The sequence below is a fragment of the Helobdella robusta genome (assembly GCF_000326865.2).
Source record: "Helobdella robusta unplaced genomic scaffold HELROscaffold_87, whole genome shotgun sequence".
NCBI lineage: Eukaryota > Metazoa > Annelida > Clitellata > Rhynchobdellida > Glossiphoniidae > Helobdella > Helobdella robusta.
The window spans coordinates 13,896-32,564 of record NW_008705498.1 but is presented as its reverse complement, the minus strand read 5'-3'; the positions used below and the strand labels follow the sequence as shown (position 1 = coordinate 32,564).

The following is an 18,669-nucleotide window of genomic DNA, read 5'->3' as shown; positions in this document are numbered from 1 at the left end:
CTAATTACGAATGACATGTGCGCCAGATATATAATATTGCTGTGTATGCGTTGTGAATACAACTATTGCGGTTGAATATGTGTGATACGAGTTTCCACATCAGACCTACGGATACATAGTTAAATATAAATACATATATGTACGTGCAAGATACATATCGATGTATAGATCAAGTATTAGGTATCACATAATACATCCAACGACGCGATGACGGTTGTCGGATGACGCTGGGTCACAAACTGCGTGTTGATGGGTTGAAATGTTAGATAAATATGAACTCAAACAATACCGCCTCGTTGAATGTCTTATAAAGAAGTTAATTAATGCAAAATGGGCAAACAATTTCAATGAAATTTGCATTTCTGAAAACCTCGTTCCTAAATATATATATATATATATATATATATATATATATATATATATATATATATATATATATATATATATATGTATATATATGAACGGCATATTTTCTCAACGTTGTAAACATGCAGCTGTTCATCCAATTTAAAAAAAAACCGCATCTAAATAAAAATGATTTGGCAAATTACAGACCAATTTCAAACATCTGTTTTGTCTTAAAAATTGTGGTACACGTTGTGGCAACAGGACTTCTCAACCACTTTAATAAACACAAATTGTTGCCAGTATACCACTCTGGATACAGACGTCAGCACTCAGCAGAAATTGCTTAAATGTATGTATTATCGGAATAGTTTGCTGCGGTTGACAAACAACACGTTGCTCTGGTAACATTTTTGGACATGAGTGCAGCATTCGACTGTGTTGACCACCAGATAATTTTAGGCAGATTAATTCATGTTTTCGGCATTTCTGAAACTGTGTTCAAGTGGTTTCGATGATATCTGTTAGGAAGGACTTAGCAAACTCTCTTCAATGGTGCATTATCTGGGGCCTATTCTTTTAATATTATACACTGCAGAGGTTTTTAAAAAGATTGATGTTTTTGGTTTCAAGTATCATGCCTATGCGGATGTTAGCCAGATACATTTCAGAGTCTGTCTTCAGACTTGTTGAATGTTTGACAAAAGTTGATGAATGTATGTCAAAGAATTGTCTAAGACTAAACCAACAAAAACCGCAGTTTCTCCCCATTGTTACTTGGCAACAGCTGTCAAAACTTAGTGTTGATTCCGTCACAGAACAAAACGAAAGTATTCAGTTTTGCAAAAAGGTAACAAATCTTGGATGCGTTCTCGATTCGGGTTTGACGATGAGGATCATATGAAGATGCTGATTAAATCGTGTTCCTTACAACTGCAGCAATTGAAAAAGATACGCAAATAATAATTGGATCAGTCGACGACGCAATCTCTAATATATGCATTTGTGCACTCAAGACTGGATTACTACAACGGTTTATTTCATAGATTGTCAAAACAAATCTATTGCTTCTCTCCAGTCTATTCAAAATTGAGCAGCCAAACTTATTATAGGTGGTTCAAAATACAATCATGTCATGTTGGTTGTTCCTGATGCTGAGTTGCAGAAAGCATCAAGGGACATTACAGTTTCTGGACCGGTTGCATGAAACAAAATGAAATTTGAAGCTTTCAAGAAGAATTTAAAAACTCATTTATTTTTGTTATAATCATTATGTTACATTTTTGATTTTTTGTATGCAGTGCCGTTTCACTTACACTTTGCTCATTATTTTGCCAGTAGATAGCGCTTTTGAAAATCTTAGCTTTTAATTAGCGCTTTATAAATTTTTCTTTAATAATAATAATACAATACAATAGGGTTGAATATATACATATATAGTATATTTATCTATATCTATTCGTTCCAAAATTATTTAACAATTATCTTTAAATACGCACATACCTATTAATTTGAAGTTGTTTTTAATGAATGCATCAAGGCAAGGTATTGATGGAAAGTGGGCCGTGAAGTTTCGTCCATGATTTTGAAACTTTTCGCCAAAAACTGTTCCTTAATTTTTTATTTTGGAAAATACATGATTTAACATATTTTAATTCAAATACTTTTAACTGCAAAATTTTAATTGTACTTATAATTGATAATCTGGGACAGTTTGACAAAGTCTTTAAACGAATTATTTCATGCAGGGTTTTCTTTTTAATTCCTTCAAACAACAGCTTGTGGGGATATCTAATCACGCAGATCCCTGCAAGCGGCATAGCATAAAGATTTATTTGTTAACTTAATCAAATAAGAATTCAAAAATAGATATTGATGCTTCGATACATTTTTAATTTAATAATCGGAAAAAATTAAATATTGATAATTTAACTAACGATTCTTTTCTAAAAGCAAAGCTGCTTCAAGATCACTGTATTCGTCGGGTGGAATGTCTGCTTGCGAATAAATTTAGGAATCAAATATCATTTGATATCTGCTTGCAAACAAATATTCGATAAAATATATCATCGAGAACAAATAAATGTTATCTAAAGTTGAATAAAAAATTTAATGGTTACTTACCTTTAGAGAGGGTTGTTGATAGAAAAATAACAATACAGGCTGATAATGTTAATCGGCGCATCTGAGGCCATGTTAAATTTTGACTATGTTTGCATCATGTTAAATTATTAAATAAATAAATCAACACACAACACACACAGATATATATCTATAAATATATATATATATATAATTTTTATTTATTTATTTGATTATTTATAAGTGCTTTTCAATAAACATAAAGGCGCATATTGAAATATTTTATAAATATTTGTGTGTCCGTCTGTTGTCTACGATCACGTGCCCTTATTCTGCTCGATGGCTGTTGGAGTGTCATCGCCCTTCTTTCAATTCTTCATGACTCTCGAAACCGTAGAACTAGTAATCACTTCACATTATGTTTAATAAGCTGACATTTTGATTTATATGTCTCAACGCTAAAGTGGCAAATTTATGTTAAGTTTAGCTATCAGATAATTTATATAGTAATAAGCTTTTTTCTAAAATTTTTGTTGATATGTATAAAAAGCATTGTTTTAAATAAAAAATTTCAAAATTCCAAAAACACGCCAGCTTTTGTTTACTAAATTTTTTTTCTTTCAATGTTGTAATCCATTTCTCTCTCTCTCTCTCTCTCTCTCTCTCTCTATATATATATATATATATATATATATATATATATATATATATATATATAATTGAAATAAGGCCTTATCTGCATGATGAATTCGAACATCAACAGTTTCATTAAAATTTCACGATGAACTTGTATAATTCTATTTTCAACTAATTGAACAATTTCCAGAAAATTCTAGTAAAGAAAATTGAAAAAACAAACTTTAAATTGATTAATGTCAACAATTCGGTAGAATTCATACAATACTGTATAAAAAAATATGGTCTCTTTTCAATATATATCAGTTTAATAAATTCAAATTTTTCCAGGCGCTCAAAATGATTTATATTTCTGTTTACAAACCTAAATAACGATGTGAAAACAATGTAAATTTATTAAATTAAATAATATACCTAAATAACGATGAGAATAGAATGTAAAATTATTAAATTAAAGAATACTGTAATTTAGAACAATTGCTTAATGAAATAAAATGAAATTTATGATTAATTCATTTAATATAAATATAAATAAATTCATTAAATTGAATAGAAGTAATAAGTCTAATAGTTGATTGTTGGTTCTATTCGATTGAATTCGCACTGTTTTTTTTTTATAAAATAAATATCCAAAGTAAGAGCTTAAGTGAAATACTAGAATATAATCCCGGCTTAGTCAGAAAAGCAATTAACCCACGCGATCCAAATTAAAACCCACTAATGTTCCTTGTAAATTGGAAAAATCTATCTATCTATTTCCATACGTGCAAGAATAACTTGTTCAACCAGTTGGAAATTTGGAGAAAAAACAAAATCAACAAGACATATAATATTATAATGGTAAAAATAAGCAGTCTGAAACAATCTGAAAAAAATGTGAAAATAAATAAATTGAAGGGAATAATAGTAAAACGTAGTACACTCTAGAGGCAATTAAATGTATAATCAAGGGTGTCGTCAAAACTATTAACTGATAACTTATTGAAGAGTTTCAGACGAGGAAACAAAAGATGTATTAAAAAATCCCCAAGAGATTGATGTTAAAAATATAAAAATCAAAACATATCAAGGGCTAATGACAACAAATAATCGAGTATATTTTGAGATTTAAAAAATCAATTAAAAAAACTATGCTTCGAAAAAAATGAGTAAAACATACATCAATGTGTTCAAACTACGGACAAGAAGGGCATGAACGAAACGAAGAACATCCGCTCTCAAACAAATCCCAACGTTACTATTGCCACAAAAACCGTCAGAAACATAATGAATAAATCATTTATTGGCAAGAACAAAAAGAGTTATTAAAATTTAATGTAGAAAGCAATAATATTAAGCGAAGCAAATAATTATGAGAAACGTCTTTCGTAAGCAAAACTAACAAAAAAGAAGTTAAATCTATAACTTGTAATTTATTGAAAGCTCCACCGTAAGCTTTGCCAAAAATCTTTTTGAAAAATGATCAAGGAATAAAAAAGATGAACCTATCAGCAATTAGAAACAATGATGAGCAACAAAATCAAAGACAAGAGAACTGTGATGACGAGAGGAAAGAAGAAATGGAAGACATTAAATATTTAAAAAATTAAACAAAAGTATGTAATGATATGGTATAGATAACCACATTTAATAATTTAAATTGGCGTGTGAAATCTGGTTTGTTTGTTTAGTAGGTCGTAGGCGTATTCACATGCGCTGCGTGTTGTTCAAACTGGAAAAGGATGTACAGCAAGAGGGAATGAATTTCAAGCTTTAATCATTTATAAAAATAGTAAAATTAATAATGATGATGATAAACACACACAAAAAATCAAAAAGAGACGAATTTAGCAAAACCAAACTTGCGGAACAATGAATTAAAACAAAAGTAAAAAAAACCCATCGCCGTAAAGATAGCCAAGTAAAATGCTGTAACGCCATTTAACATGGAAAAAAGTTGTTAGAGTATTATGATCAGTAATTAAAAAAGCATCACATAACCAACAAACAGAATTTAGCTTCTAGAAAACCGTTACAAATTGTTCGTCTACAAATATGCTCGTTTGAAACATTCCTTGTTGTTGAGTGTAATGGTAACATCTGATTTTGAAATTAACTTATGTTGATGCAAGCTGTTCTCGATAGTTTGCTGAAAACCTGAAATAATATCTATCGATTTATTGATTGAGAACAAGAAACCACTAGTAAATGTAAATGTATAGTAAATGGTGAAGATTAAAAAAAATTTCGGATATGCAAATTTGGTCTAAGATTCAATTAATAATAAATGATGATGAAATGATGATGAAATGATGATGATGAGCTGGATAATTATGATATAATGATGATGGGGGTGGTGATGATTTACGAAACAATTATCAGGATTTTGATTTCAAAAATAATAATAATGACGATGATGAAAAAATTTTTATAAGATATTTGTTCTGGGATTATGATGATTGCCGAGATAGCTCAGTCGGTAGGAGTGCCATACCACGCGATGCTATTACGAATACTGTCTGTCCGAAGCAAATAATAATAAAGACAATAATAATAATAAAAACAATAATAAAAACAACAATAGTAATAATAAATTAATTAATTTCGCGCCCCACAATTTTGAGGCTGTTTTTGCCACATTGACAACTATGTTTACACAATTTTAAAAATTTTCGTTGTTAAAATTTTTCATTATAATTTCATGTTCCTTTTTCGAATTTATTTGTATATATTTTTAATAATATTAAAACTATAATAATACTAATTAATAAATCTATAAATAATGCACTGACAATGACGGTTTAACGTCGAAATAGATCTATGTGCAATAATTCTGATAAAATGTTTGTTAATAAAAATAAAGCTTCAATTTTAAACGGACTCAATCTTGTCGATAAAAGTTTACAAAGACAAATTACATTATTATAATATTCTATAAATTCTACCGAATGTTTGGCGTTAATATGTTTGTAGTTCGTTTTTTCGTGTTTTTCTCACTAAAGTTTTTTGAAGAACGTTTAGTTTATTAAAATTCAAAATAAACTTACTTTCCGAATTCATGCTGAAAATAAGGCCAAATTTCGATTCCGAATGAATCATCATCAGTGCAAGTTGATTTATATAGGAAAATATTCTCTTTGTGAAAATGAGCTTAGATGGAAATTAGGTGTCAGATTTTTAAATTACCGTTTATAATCCTTTTTATTATTTTCTCATCGGTCTTATAAGCTGTCGACATCGTATTTTTGTAATAAAGTATTATGTTATTTGTTGTTTTATCATTGTTACTTTAGTTTGTTACGTCACGATCTTTTTTGCTAATAATTTTTTCAATAAATGTTCTTTTGTAACAATGCTAATTAGCATGTTGGTTATTCTTTTGAGTTCTGTTACTCTATCCTTTGGATCTGTAGAATTTGTGAAGGCTCGATTAACAAATGATGAGACCGTGCTTGTTTGGTAAGCTTCGCAGCATTCACTCCGACCATTCAAACAAAATCCTTTATTACTTGTTTTAGTATTAACGTATGTTTTGTATTTGTTGTTGATATTGTGTTTTAAGGTATCGAGGAAAGGTAGTTTATTGTTTATAAATTTTTCCATATTAAAATTTAATTTAGATCTATTAAATGTGGTTATTGATTCTTTTTTGGTGTCTGTATGCCACAAATATATCATCGACATATAGGCAATATATTTCTGGTTTAAGTTGTGGTGTCTTCTTGAAGGTGGATTCTTCCAAATGTCCCATGTAGAAATTAGCAGAGGACTCCAAGTGGAGAACTCATGGCAATTCCATGTTTGTTGATAAAGCTTGTTGTCGGGACTATGAAATGCGGCTTCTATAGTACATAATTTTTTAAGATGGTCTTTAGAGATATCCAGTGGGGTGATATCGGAATGATACACTTTATCAACAATGATATTAATGGTATCCATGACATGTACGTTGGTAAACAGGGATTGTAGTACCATTTTTCGGGTTGCATGTTGAAAAGATATCAATAAATTCTTTACTTGACTTTAGATTATAATTATTGGTTGTGTATAGAGTTAATGTCTGTTAAGGAGTTTAGCTATTGATAGGTTACAGTAGGAATTTGACAGATTATTGGTTTGATTGGATTGTCATTTTTGTATGTTTTGATGCGACCATACATGTATTCAGGTTTATATTCACCTGAAAGTTCCGGTATTTTGTCTTTTACAACTTTATTTAATTATGGCGTTATGTTTGGTTTTTAAAACTGATTAAACATCCATGCATGTCATTTTAGATAAAATAGGATACAACAACAAAATTTTAGCCGATGATACAAAATTTAAAAAAATTATAACAATTTAATTTAATTTTTTTCTCTAATTGTTTTGTCTTTTTGAGATAGTATTGTGTAAATTCTAACGAATTGTTTGTCTGTTATAATTTTCTTAAATTTTGTATCATCGGCTAAAATGGATTTGATTTTGTTGTTGTATCCTATTTTATCTAAAATGGCATGCATGGATGTTTTATCAGCTTTCTCAATTGTTATATTGTTGTTATTTTTCAAGGATTTTGCAGCGTTCAATAGCTTTTCATTCATCAATTGGCTTTTGTATGAGCCACGACTTTTTCACTTTCAGCTTTCAAGTCAATGGCAATGTCGCTATTCATTTGGATTTACTTTTTTCCTCCTAAGCCTATGAGCTTTATCATCAAATTTTCAATTCCTATTTCTTTCTCTATTTGTTTTGGCTTTTTGAGATAGTGGCAATTGATGCCAAGATTGAGAAATTTTTTTTCCTCTTGTGTCAATGTGTATTGACTTAGATTAATGAAGTGGTCTTGTCCATCTGGTATAGTATTTTTCAGTTTGTTTAATTTACCGTAGATTTTACTTATTCCTATTATATATATATGTATATATAATTTATATATACATATATTGGAAGACCATATTTTATACGGTATTGTGTGCATGTGCATTCTACCGAATTGTTTGCACTAATCAATTTAAAGTTTGTCTTTTCAATTTTCCTTACTAGAATTTTCTGGAAATTGTTCATATACAGTGGCGAATTTAGGCATAGGCGAGATTTTAGGGGTCCCCAAAACTTGAAAAATGAGTTTTTTAGAGGCTTCAAAATATTTCGCACAAAAAAATTTAATAAGTTTGAGAAAAATTAATTTTACATTTTCAGATAATATATTTCATAATTATTTCTAAATATTTTTGAACAACGTATGAAAAAAAAATATACAAACAACAATTTATGCGTTGCCAAAAATGCGCGCGCGAATTTTCGCTCAACCCAAAATTAAAAATGTAAACAAACTTTTAAATTGTGGTAAAATTCGAACACTATTGGCGCATCTTACGTCACAGATTTCAATTAAAAATTTCAATTCAAATTTTAATTTTTTGCAATTACTAATTGTTAATTGCCAGTTTATTACACTATTTTAATAATTTCACTGTGTGGATGAATGATCATTTTTCCTTTCTGCTGCTGATTGCAACACAATCGTTTCATTAAATTAAAACAATGTCTATGAGACAATATCCCTAAGGTGCAAAAAAACGTGATATTCAAAAGAAAAGAAAAGCAGAAGATGCGAAAAATGAAGGCGCCTTGTTGACATTTTTAGCGAAACGACCGGTAACCCCATCATCAGAAACTACTCAAACAGAAATAACAGCTGGTAATCAAAGTGCAGTCGTCTTGGCAACAGCCAGTATGGATTCTGAGTCCTATCCAACAGAATTGCCAGAATCTGAACCGCCGGCTGAAGGTTCTATAGAGGTCACGAGTATTGAAACTGTTGATAACAACTGTAGTGAAATTTTGACAGATATTGCTATGTGGCCAGCGAATTTGACAGAAACCATGCGTAATTATGTTTTGGATTTCAAACCAAAAAATGTTGGCGACTTTTCACGCGCTAGCATCTGTTGATGACAGATCGTGGCAGACAATATTTTCGTCATTTGTCTGAACATAACTTTTACTTGACCAAGGCGAATGGCCAAAAAGAAAGACGTGAAAAGTTAGTGTTCAGTGAAACTAGTGGAAGTGTTTATTGTTATGTATGCAAACTGTTTCCAAATAAAGCTAGTCAATTTTCAAAAAATGGGTGTCCAGATTGGAAAAATATTGCCGCGAAAATTTCTGAACATGAAAATTCGTATGGCCATGTTCAAGAAATGTGCACTTTGGCTAAACGCTTAAACGCAAACGGGCGTATTGACAAACAAATGGCGAAACAGTCAGATGATGAAAGGCAATACTGGAGAGAAGGATTGTAGCAACTGTACAGTTTCTTTTCTCTCAAGGTTTGGCTTTTCGTGGTCATGACAACAATGACGGCAACTTTACTAGTTGCTTGAATTATTTGTCAAAATTTGGCCCTTTCTTAGCAAATCATATTGCGCGGTACGGTAACAAGGGAAGTGGTTCTGTTAGTTATTTGTCACATGCTACTTGTGACGAATTTATTGAAATAATGGACAATGCTGTCAGAGATCAGTTTATTTCAGAAGTAAAGAAATCGATATATTTTTCTTTGATTGTTGATTCAACACCTGATGTTAGCCATGTGGACCAGTTAACTGTGATACTCAGATATGTTTTCATTGATGGTGAAATTAAAGAACGATTTTTAACTTTTGTTGACATCTATGCTCATAACGCTCAAAATCTGGAGCAAGTGATACTAGACGTTTTGAAGAAATGGGGGTTAGATATCACAAAATGCAGGGGACAGAGTTACGACAATGCTTCTAACATGTCTGGCAGATACTCTGGCTTGCAGGCGCGAATTAAGGCACACAGTCCCAATGCAGTTTACATTCCCTGCTCTAGCCATAGCTTAAATCTAGTTGGTAATTTGGCTGCAGAATCGTCGCTTTCAGCAGTATCATACTTTGACTTTATTCAAAACGTTTATGTGTGGTTCTCATCATCCACACACAGGTGGAACATACTTAAAAGTCATCTAGTCAAAAGTGGATACACCATAAAGAAAGTATCGGACACAAGGTGGTCAGCTAGAGCGGATGCAGTGTTTGCATTGCATCAGAACTACATTGGTATTCAGGAAGCTCTTCTTCAAGCAGCCGAAGATCGTGATCAGAAGGCGTCTGTAAGAAATGAGGCTAATGCTCTTGCTAATAAAATGGATCTTTTTGAGACTGCATTGATGACTGTTCTTTGGGATACAATTTTACAGCGGATGAATGCAACCAGCAAATCTCTGCAAAATTCAAATTTATATCTTGATTCTGGTTTAAATCTTCTAGAATCACTGAAGCTTTTTATTAACAATGAAGTCCGAAACGATTTCACTCGTATTGAAAAACGAGCAGCATTGCTTATTAACGAGAATCTGAAAGACTGTAAATATCAAGATGAAGTGAGCCGCAAGAAAAAGCGAAAACCGTTTTCTGACGATAGCAATGAAGCGGAAGTTATTTTAACTGGTCGTGATAATTTTATTGTTAACACAGTAAACGCCATTTCTGATAAATTGATCACGGAACTTGATCACAGAATCGAAGCATACAAAGGTATACATGATTTGTTCAGTCTATTTTTCAAGGACAAGGTGGATGACATGAACACAAAGATCTCGGCCTTGATCGAAGAATACAAAGACGATGTTAATTCTGATACCGCTGGCGATGAAATCAAATAGTTTTTGCATTTCGCTAAGGAAGAAAGCGCAAAATCTGCGGTAGAGATGTACCAGCTTATAGTGGTGGGTGGACTACAATGTACATTTCCCAATGTGGAAACCCTTCTAAGAATCTTTCTCAACATTCCTATATCAAACGCAACTGGAGAACGGTCATTTTCCGTGTTGAAAAGGATCAAGAATTACTTGCGGAATTCCATCAGCCAATGTAAGCTGGGAGATTTGTCTATTTTATGCGTTGAATCAAAGGAGACATTAGAATACGATTTCAATGCGCACGTTGACTCCTTCGCGAAATTGAAGAGCAGGAAAAAAGTTATATAACTGTAATAAACTGACAATTGTAATTTCTAACTAGTATCTATAGCTGTAGTATCTATGCATATTAAATAATACATGGGTATGAGTGTTCTAACTATTGTTGTATTATGATCATTGATCGCCTTATAGGCGAGAGGGCCCCAAATTGGTCTGCGCCTAGGGCCACAGTTTTTGTAAATACGCCTCTGTTCGTATATACATAAATATACATACGTAATTTTATAATTTTTTAATAATATTAAAACTATAATAATTACTAATAAATAAATTTTTACTTATAGTTTTAAGCATGGGTATATTGTATATATATATCTATGGTTTTTAGCTTAGTTTTACAGTATTAAGCGTAGTCTACACATATATAGATACATATGTGTATAATTTATGCGTATCATATTGTTTGATTTATAAGTAATGTATATTATAACATACACACGCACGATCATGTAAAGTATCTTAATGAATAGGCGATGTGTTTGTAGCACTGTCCCTTCTAATTTGGTTCGAGCTCGGTTCAAAAGTTGGAACAATGTCTCGAGGACACTACGGGTTAAGTAAGTTTGATTTTATTAAATTGGCCCTCCCGTTCTAAATGATTAGAGGATTTAGTTTCAGCGAAATTTGAAAAAAAGTTGGTTAATTATCCATTAACCGTTAATGGCATCTCAACGAAAAACTAGCAAAAAAATTAATAAATAACGTTTAAACTTTTTAAAATATATCAAATTTTAGCTTAAATTGGTTTTTCTGTTTTGGGCAATCCTTGAGTTTCAGACCTACAATGTTAAAATTTGTTTACATTTACGATTATTTACATCACTATCTCTAATAGAGAGTTACAAAAGAGCCTCCTACTAATATGCAGAAAGTTGATTGAGATTAATTTAGTAATATATTAAATAAATTTTTGGAGGGATTCAACGTGGTACAAAGCTTTGTTTTGTGGAAGAAGTCGTGGCCCGGGATTAACGGACGTTGTTGCCGTTAATACAAAAGTGGATTGCTCCTGGCACAACCATCGTGTCAGATGAGTGGCGTGCCTATAGCCAGCTGGGAAATATGGGCTACACTCATTTGACAGTCAACCATTCCCAAAATTTTGTTGACTCAGTGACAGGAGCACACATCCAAAACGTTGAATCTATATGGGCACGATTGAAAGCCAAATTCAAAGTAATGTACGGTACATCGAGGTCCCTCAGGCACACTTAGTTGGCAGAATTTCTGTGGCGCGAACGGTACGGCCACTTACCGTCCGGTAATATTATTAGGCACGTACGCCAAAAACACAATATTTGTTAAATAATTTGAATTATTATTATTTAATTATTATTATTAATTTTATATTGATTATATGTTGCCCAGTGTTTTAAATAATTTAAACAGTTTTATTTACTAAATTTTGCAATTTTTGTTTTACTTTGTATAATAATAAAAATGTCTTCGTTTTTTTTCCTGTTTTATATGCTATCCAAGAAATTTTTGTTGTTACATGTTGCTTAGTGTTTTAAACAATTTAAAAGGTTTAATTTACTAAATTATACGCACAAATTATAATAAAAATATATAAACAAGTTATAATTAAATAAAAATAAATCTATCTATACATGCATCTATTTTAATCTCAATCCACTTTTCGAATTTCAGTAGGAGGAGCTTATTTTACTCTATAAGATAGAGATAGTGAATGTAAACAAACAACGTAGGTCTGAAACTCGAGTTTTGCCAAAAGTTAAATTATTTCCAGAATTTGCTACTCATTAGCAACCTAACTAGCCCAAAAACCGACGTAGTTGTAGCAACTTTGAGAAAGTAAAAAATGTGTTTACTACGGCATGCATTTGTAAACAAAAATCAACCAGGGTAAAAAACAAGGGTAATGTGCGTTGGGCAACAGATATGAATTTATTTTTTAAATGAGTGAATATTTGTACAAATATGCTGAAACATTTGATAACTCATTTTATTGTGCAAAAACATATTCAACAATGAAAGTGAAGTCAAATTAAATGTAAAAGTGAAAAATGCTTTTTTATACTACAAAACAAATTAAACTTTAGTGTTATGAAAGTGGATCTATGGTTATGAAACTATAATATATATTATATATATATATATATATTACTATATTCAATTTGTAGTATATAACTTTTTTCCCTTTAACCTCATTTAATTTTTGATAATAAGAATTGAAATAAAATTATAGAATGTGCAGAATAAAAAAATTTTTTGTTACGATGATTCAATAAATTTGTAAACTCAAAAAAGATCCCTTTACTTTTGATCCTCATTCTCATAATAATTCAATAATTATGTATTTTCATATTTCAATTTTATAACATAAATGATTTTCCTATTAATCTTTAAAATAAATAACAGTGTTAAATCAATAATGCAATATTAATAAAATTTAATGAATAGTTGACTAATGAATTTAATTGAATCAGGTAACATCATCAAATATTACAAACCATTCATTTTCATATTTAGCTGATTGTTTAACAAAAATACAAACACAATGAAATAAAAACGTCAATGAAAGTTTTAAAAAGTTTTGAAAGTCAATAAAAGTTACAAAGTTAAGCTCTACTGGAACATACTAAATCAATAGTAACAACAGATCATTAATTGAAAAAAAACCCACTGGACAACTATGAGCACATGTGTGGAATAATCTATGAAATTAAAAACTGGATTGAAATGGAATGCTGAAAATATAGAAATAAAAACGATTAATAAGAAATAATTACATTATAATTATAATAATAATTAATTTTAACAGATGCTAAAACGAAGATCTCCTGTTATCATGTCTGTGATCACACTTTCGATCCCTATATCGTAATTTTCAGCATCCTCTTCATTCATACACCTGACAATAAAAGCATCTTTTACCCCGTTCCTTTATATGTCCAAAGTACGTACATGAATCATCTTCCAGATCCCATTTGTGACAACTCACCTGCCAAATCTTCATAACTTTGTGCTCTTTCTCAAGGCTGACGACAAATAATGGATGATCAACTGATTCATTATTGACCAACAACTCAAGAATAGCACGTTCCGTGTTCCTCCTTGCTTTGTTTTCATCTTTTTTTTTGTTGCTCTGCGTCTCTGTTAGATATTGTCGTCTGTTCTTTGTTCCATGTTTCCACAAATTTTTTCTCTCATTACACCTTTTCTTATTGCAAACTGTATCATCATGGCTTTCTGTACAACCTATTCTTTGCAATCCTGCCATTCCAAAGTATAGCTTTAGTTAGAGTCCAGAAAACCTGTGGTGATAATAGGTGCTTTATGAATAAAATAATGTCATACCAAGCATTCTTTCAGCATGCATGATATGGGTAGATGCTGAAAAAGAGTTCAGTATCATTTGAGAACTAAGATTTGAGAGAGTTTTGGTAAGATAACTGCTCATCTGTCTTTTAAGAACATGTAATGCCACCTGCGACATTAAAAAATGAGGTTACTGGTATATATTTTATATTGTGCAATGTGTGCTGATCACAAGACTACCTGAATAAGAGAAGAGAAAATGGAAATTAGAAGCTTGATATCATATCTCGAAAGCGATCTGTGATTGACAAACTTCTTCCTCTTCCAAGCTTCCTCCAAAAGTCCAAATACATCACATTTAACTAATAAAATATTTTGAAGATCCGACACCATTGAGGTGTTCCTCTCACGGTGCAACTATTAATTAAAATAAATCTTTCTGCCGATTATAAATAAAAAATAAAAAAAAATAAATGGGCTTTTAAATTTTTTTATTTTTTAAATGTTATTGAATTTAAAATTGAAAAACATGAATGAAAAACGTTTGACAAAAAAAGAATAATTCATACAACATAATATTTACGGATGAGCTCAAGAGCTCTTTGGAATCGCATGTCGCGGTCTATAGCATCGCGTTGCCCCATACATCAGGTGTCATGCATCCGTTTAAATTTGTCATTGGCACATTTCCAAAGATTTTTTATGCCATATGTGCGTATTCCAGTTGAAGCCACGAACCCATATTTGTGATTCACAGGGAGTTTTGTGCGGCAATCCTGTTGTCCGACTCAGGCTATTATAAGTGGCCCAGCGATATGACCACACAGTTGCTCCTGTTTGATAAGTTAGCAATAAAATAAATTTGTCACACAAAAAATTGAGAAAAAATTACCAGGCAACATATGGCATTGTACTATTGGCATGAGTGTTACTGTGTCCCTTTGTCTTTGTGGCACAGCCACAAGAAACGCTTTTTTTGTGTCTTCATCAATGCCTCCAAGCACCTTTGCGGAAAAGGCCTTGCGTGACCGTTTCTCTTTCGTTTGGCCACTTATTCTCACTGGTTTTTCTCTAACCCACTCTGTGCACAGCTCTCGATGGAAATTAAACCAGTCAGGCAAAGTTTTGCTGCTATCTATTTGCGGCAAACTTGCAACTGTTGCCTGACTGATGTCTCCCATACTCCAGTAGTATGTCAACCGAAACAAGCGAAAATAATTGAACAAAGCGTAAATATAATTTTTTTTGAAAATTAAATCATAATGGTACTTTAAAAAAATCTTATCATAATACACTGGTCTGATTTGAGACGGCTTTTCCATATAAGCTGCCATTTCTTTTTTTTTGTCTTGTCGCACCCAGTGGTGTTGGTGCAGCGCCAAATTTTACCATCGCAAGATTTTTTATGGTCTTGTAATTTCATTACACAACCACAAACACAACTCATGCGTGATGCTAGCAACCATTGCCCAATTTATTGCATCGTTAGTGTCTCGAATGCCATCCATTAATTGGAAAGACGAAACGCAATGCAAAATAGGGTAATTTATTTTTTTGTTTAGACGCGAAGTGAGAAGACGCGGTTCGTTTTAAAAGTGAAATTATTTTCAACAAATATGTTTAAAATTTTGTTACACATTTTGTAATGCTTCATATTTTTCATAACTTTTTGAGGTTGTTGTTATCCTAGTCAAAATTGGTTTAAGATTTTGATTTTTTTAGTTTTTGTAATTTTAAAATTTTTGGGAATAGGGCTTTTTATTTACAAGCTTACGACTTTGCTATTATTATTTAGTTTGACTTTTAGTTGCACCGTGGGAGGAGCATGTCTGCTGCTTTAAAGTTTTTAAACTGTTGACTATAAATAAATATTGCCGGAAAAACCAATTTGCGGTCTCAGGTTTTGCCTTTTTATGTTTTATTATCTGAGCTCTGTGTGAAAATTATCGTTGACTCTAGATTTATTAATTTAAAAGTGAAATAACGTTTTAATAGATATTAGACAACCGAATCGAAATAATATGAGCTCCGCATACCAATGAAAAGTAAAATGTAGTTTTAAATTTTGTATTGAAATGAAAATAGGAATGGGTGACGTCATTTGGCGGTGTATCTATGACATATTCTGCATACATACAGACGACGTAATCTTTGATTATAAATATTTTCTAGAATACTTATTCTTTCAAATTTTAACAGTTTAGATGTAAATTTTTTAATGTTCAATAAATAAATTTATCGTGTACAAATAAAATAAAATCAAATTAAAATCAGAATAAAATTATTTGCAACATTGAAAACAATAAAAATAAAAAGAATCGAATTATAAATAAAATAAATAAATAAAATACATATGAAAAGTACTCACTTGATATTTTCTTTTAGATGTCCTATCGGTGAGTGCTGGCACCGATATTACCGTGTTTTTAATTTTTTCCCAAAAATTGCCCTAGGTCTTATATTCGAGGGAGGGCTTATATTATTATGCCAATTTTTTCGACATCATTTATTTTTCCCAAATACAATAATATTTTATTCAAATACAATAAGATCATCATCTTCTGGGATATCATCATTTCTTCCAGATCAAGACCTTGAATTCCAGCCTAGATTTCATTTGACTCCAGCTCCTTCAGTATCATAGGTCCCAATCTATCGTGTTTTGCGATGTAGCTCGCTTCAAATGGCGATGTTTTGTCCAAGTACCCTGCTTTCAGAGCCTTTGCAACACAGCTATCAGTGACTTTGCCCCATGCATTCCTTACCCAAGAGACTACCTCCTGCAGATTAGGCTTCACGAAGTTGTTATTTTTGTTCCTTGACATCCTATTCTCAATATAATCATTGATTTCAAGTCTGAGGTAATCCTTGAAAGGCTTGTTTATTGCAATGTCCAAGGTCTGGAGGTAAGCAGTCATCCCTGCTGGGATCATAACCTGATCAACCCTTCTTTCTGCCAAGAAGTTTTTCATATCCTTTGCACGATGAGTGCTTGCAGAGTCCCAAATGAGGAGACCTCGTTGACTTCCTCTTAAAACAAGTGGCAGCATAAGGTCCACCCATTTTCTTATTACATTCTGCGTACTCCATGCCTTTTCTGATTCCAAGACATAAACTCCTCCCTGGCATTCAATCTTTTCTTTCTTTCCTTTGGTAATAAGAAGTGGAGCAGCTTTCTTCCCATCCAGACGAATTGCCAAAATGCAGTTTACTCGTGCACTTTCATATCCAGTTGATGGTACATAAACTGACAGCTCTTGACAGCTTCTTTATTCTCAAGCTTGAACAGTGTTGTTGATCTTCGTAGTGAGAGTTCATACCGCTAAAGGAAGCGATCCAGCCAACATTTTGAAGCTTTGAACTCCTCAGGAGGGATGTCAAGTGTAGGAGCCATCTCGAGAGCAAAAGCTTGAATCTCAGCTCTGCGCACAACCATACGGTTTTCTCTCTTCTCAGCAATCCAGTCAAAGATGATGTCTTCTAACTCTGGAAAGAATGGACGATTTCCAGAGCCACATTTTCTTTTTTTTGCCTGCCCATCTTCAACCTTTTGATTGAGATCATCATACTGTGCTCGCCATTTCCTAACCATTCGTACGTCCAACTTCTTCTCTTTGCAAAATGCAGTAATATTTTGATCTCTGCATTCTTCCACAATTCCTTTTTTGTATTTGACAGAGTAACTTTTCCTCTTGCCACTCATCTTAAATATGGGCAAAATGTTACAAAATAGTTTATTTAAATAGAAAAAACAACCCTTACTTTGACAGCTTTGTAACCTCAGGATATGCTTGAAGGAGGAAAAACAAAATAAAATACTTATGTAGCGTCATAAGACACAACTAGAAGTTAATTTTTCAGACCAGGTATTATTTCGAACAATAGTAGAATTTCAGCTTTCACAAAAATGTTGTGGAAGTCATTATTGTCAGTTTGTCGATAATTGTTTAAAATTAACGCCATGTCAGAAACTTGCACTCAATTTATTTTTCCTGCCATTGAACCACATCTGTCATATCCTTGACCTCGCATCTTTTCAATATTAATCCCTGCTTCTTTCAATGTTTCAATCAAAATCTTAGCAATGCCTTCACCTGTGCTTTTTTAAACTTTTTGAAAACCAATAAAGCATTAATGAATACAGTTATCTTCAACAAATCTTAAAATAATTGTCACCTGTTCTTTAATAGAAAAATCAATAGTTCCATCACAGAGCACAGAAAAGAATCCAGCAGCATTGACGTTATTTACAACATTTTCCTCATTAAATAATGAATTGCTGCTATAATTTCATTTTGTATCTTCCAACTTAAATAGGTTTGTGAACTTGAAGTTGTTTGCAGATGCCATTT

General features: G+C 31.7%; 4 protein-coding genes across 4 annotated transcripts; 1 reads left to right on the top strand and 3 right to left on the bottom strand.

Annotated features, from left to right (window-relative positions):
* Positions 1-10,762: 10,762 nt before the first annotated feature.
* On the top strand, positions 10,763-11,041 carry HELRODRAFT_90685 (hypothetical protein; the record flags this gene model as incomplete). The annotated part of the gene is made up of 1 exon (XM_009032726.1): positions 10,763-11,041. The coding sequence occupies one exon, from the start codon at positions 10,763-10,765 to the stop codon at positions 11,039-11,041; it is 279 nt and encodes a 92-aa protein (XP_009030974.1).
* Positions 11,042-13,898: 2,857 nt separating this feature from the next.
* On the bottom strand, positions 13,899-14,710 carry HELRODRAFT_182467 (hypothetical protein; the record flags this gene model as incomplete). Its single annotated transcript, XM_009032734.1, has 2 exons — positions 13,899-14,291; positions 14,558-14,710. The coding sequence occupies 2 exons, from the start codon at positions 14,708-14,710 to the stop codon at positions 13,899-13,901; spliced, it is 546 nt and encodes a 181-aa protein (XP_009030982.1).
* A 282-nt stretch (positions 14,711-14,992) lies between these two features.
* Positions 14,993-15,651, bottom strand: HELRODRAFT_182466 (hypothetical protein; the record flags this gene model as incomplete). The annotated part of the gene is made up of 2 exons (XM_009032733.1): positions 14,993-15,150; positions 15,210-15,651. 2 exons carry the CDS (start codon positions 15,649-15,651, stop codon positions 14,993-14,995), a joined length of 600 nt encoding a protein of 199 aa, XP_009030981.1.
* A 1,272-nt stretch (positions 15,652-16,923) lies between these two features.
* HELRODRAFT_182465 (hypothetical protein) lies at positions 16,924-18,280 on the bottom strand (the record flags this gene model as incomplete). The annotated part of the gene is made up of 2 exons (XM_009032732.1): positions 16,924-17,465; positions 18,181-18,280. 2 exons carry the CDS (start codon positions 18,278-18,280, stop codon positions 16,924-16,926), a joined length of 642 nt encoding a protein of 213 aa, XP_009030980.1.
* Positions 18,281-18,669: the final 389 nt, after the last annotated feature.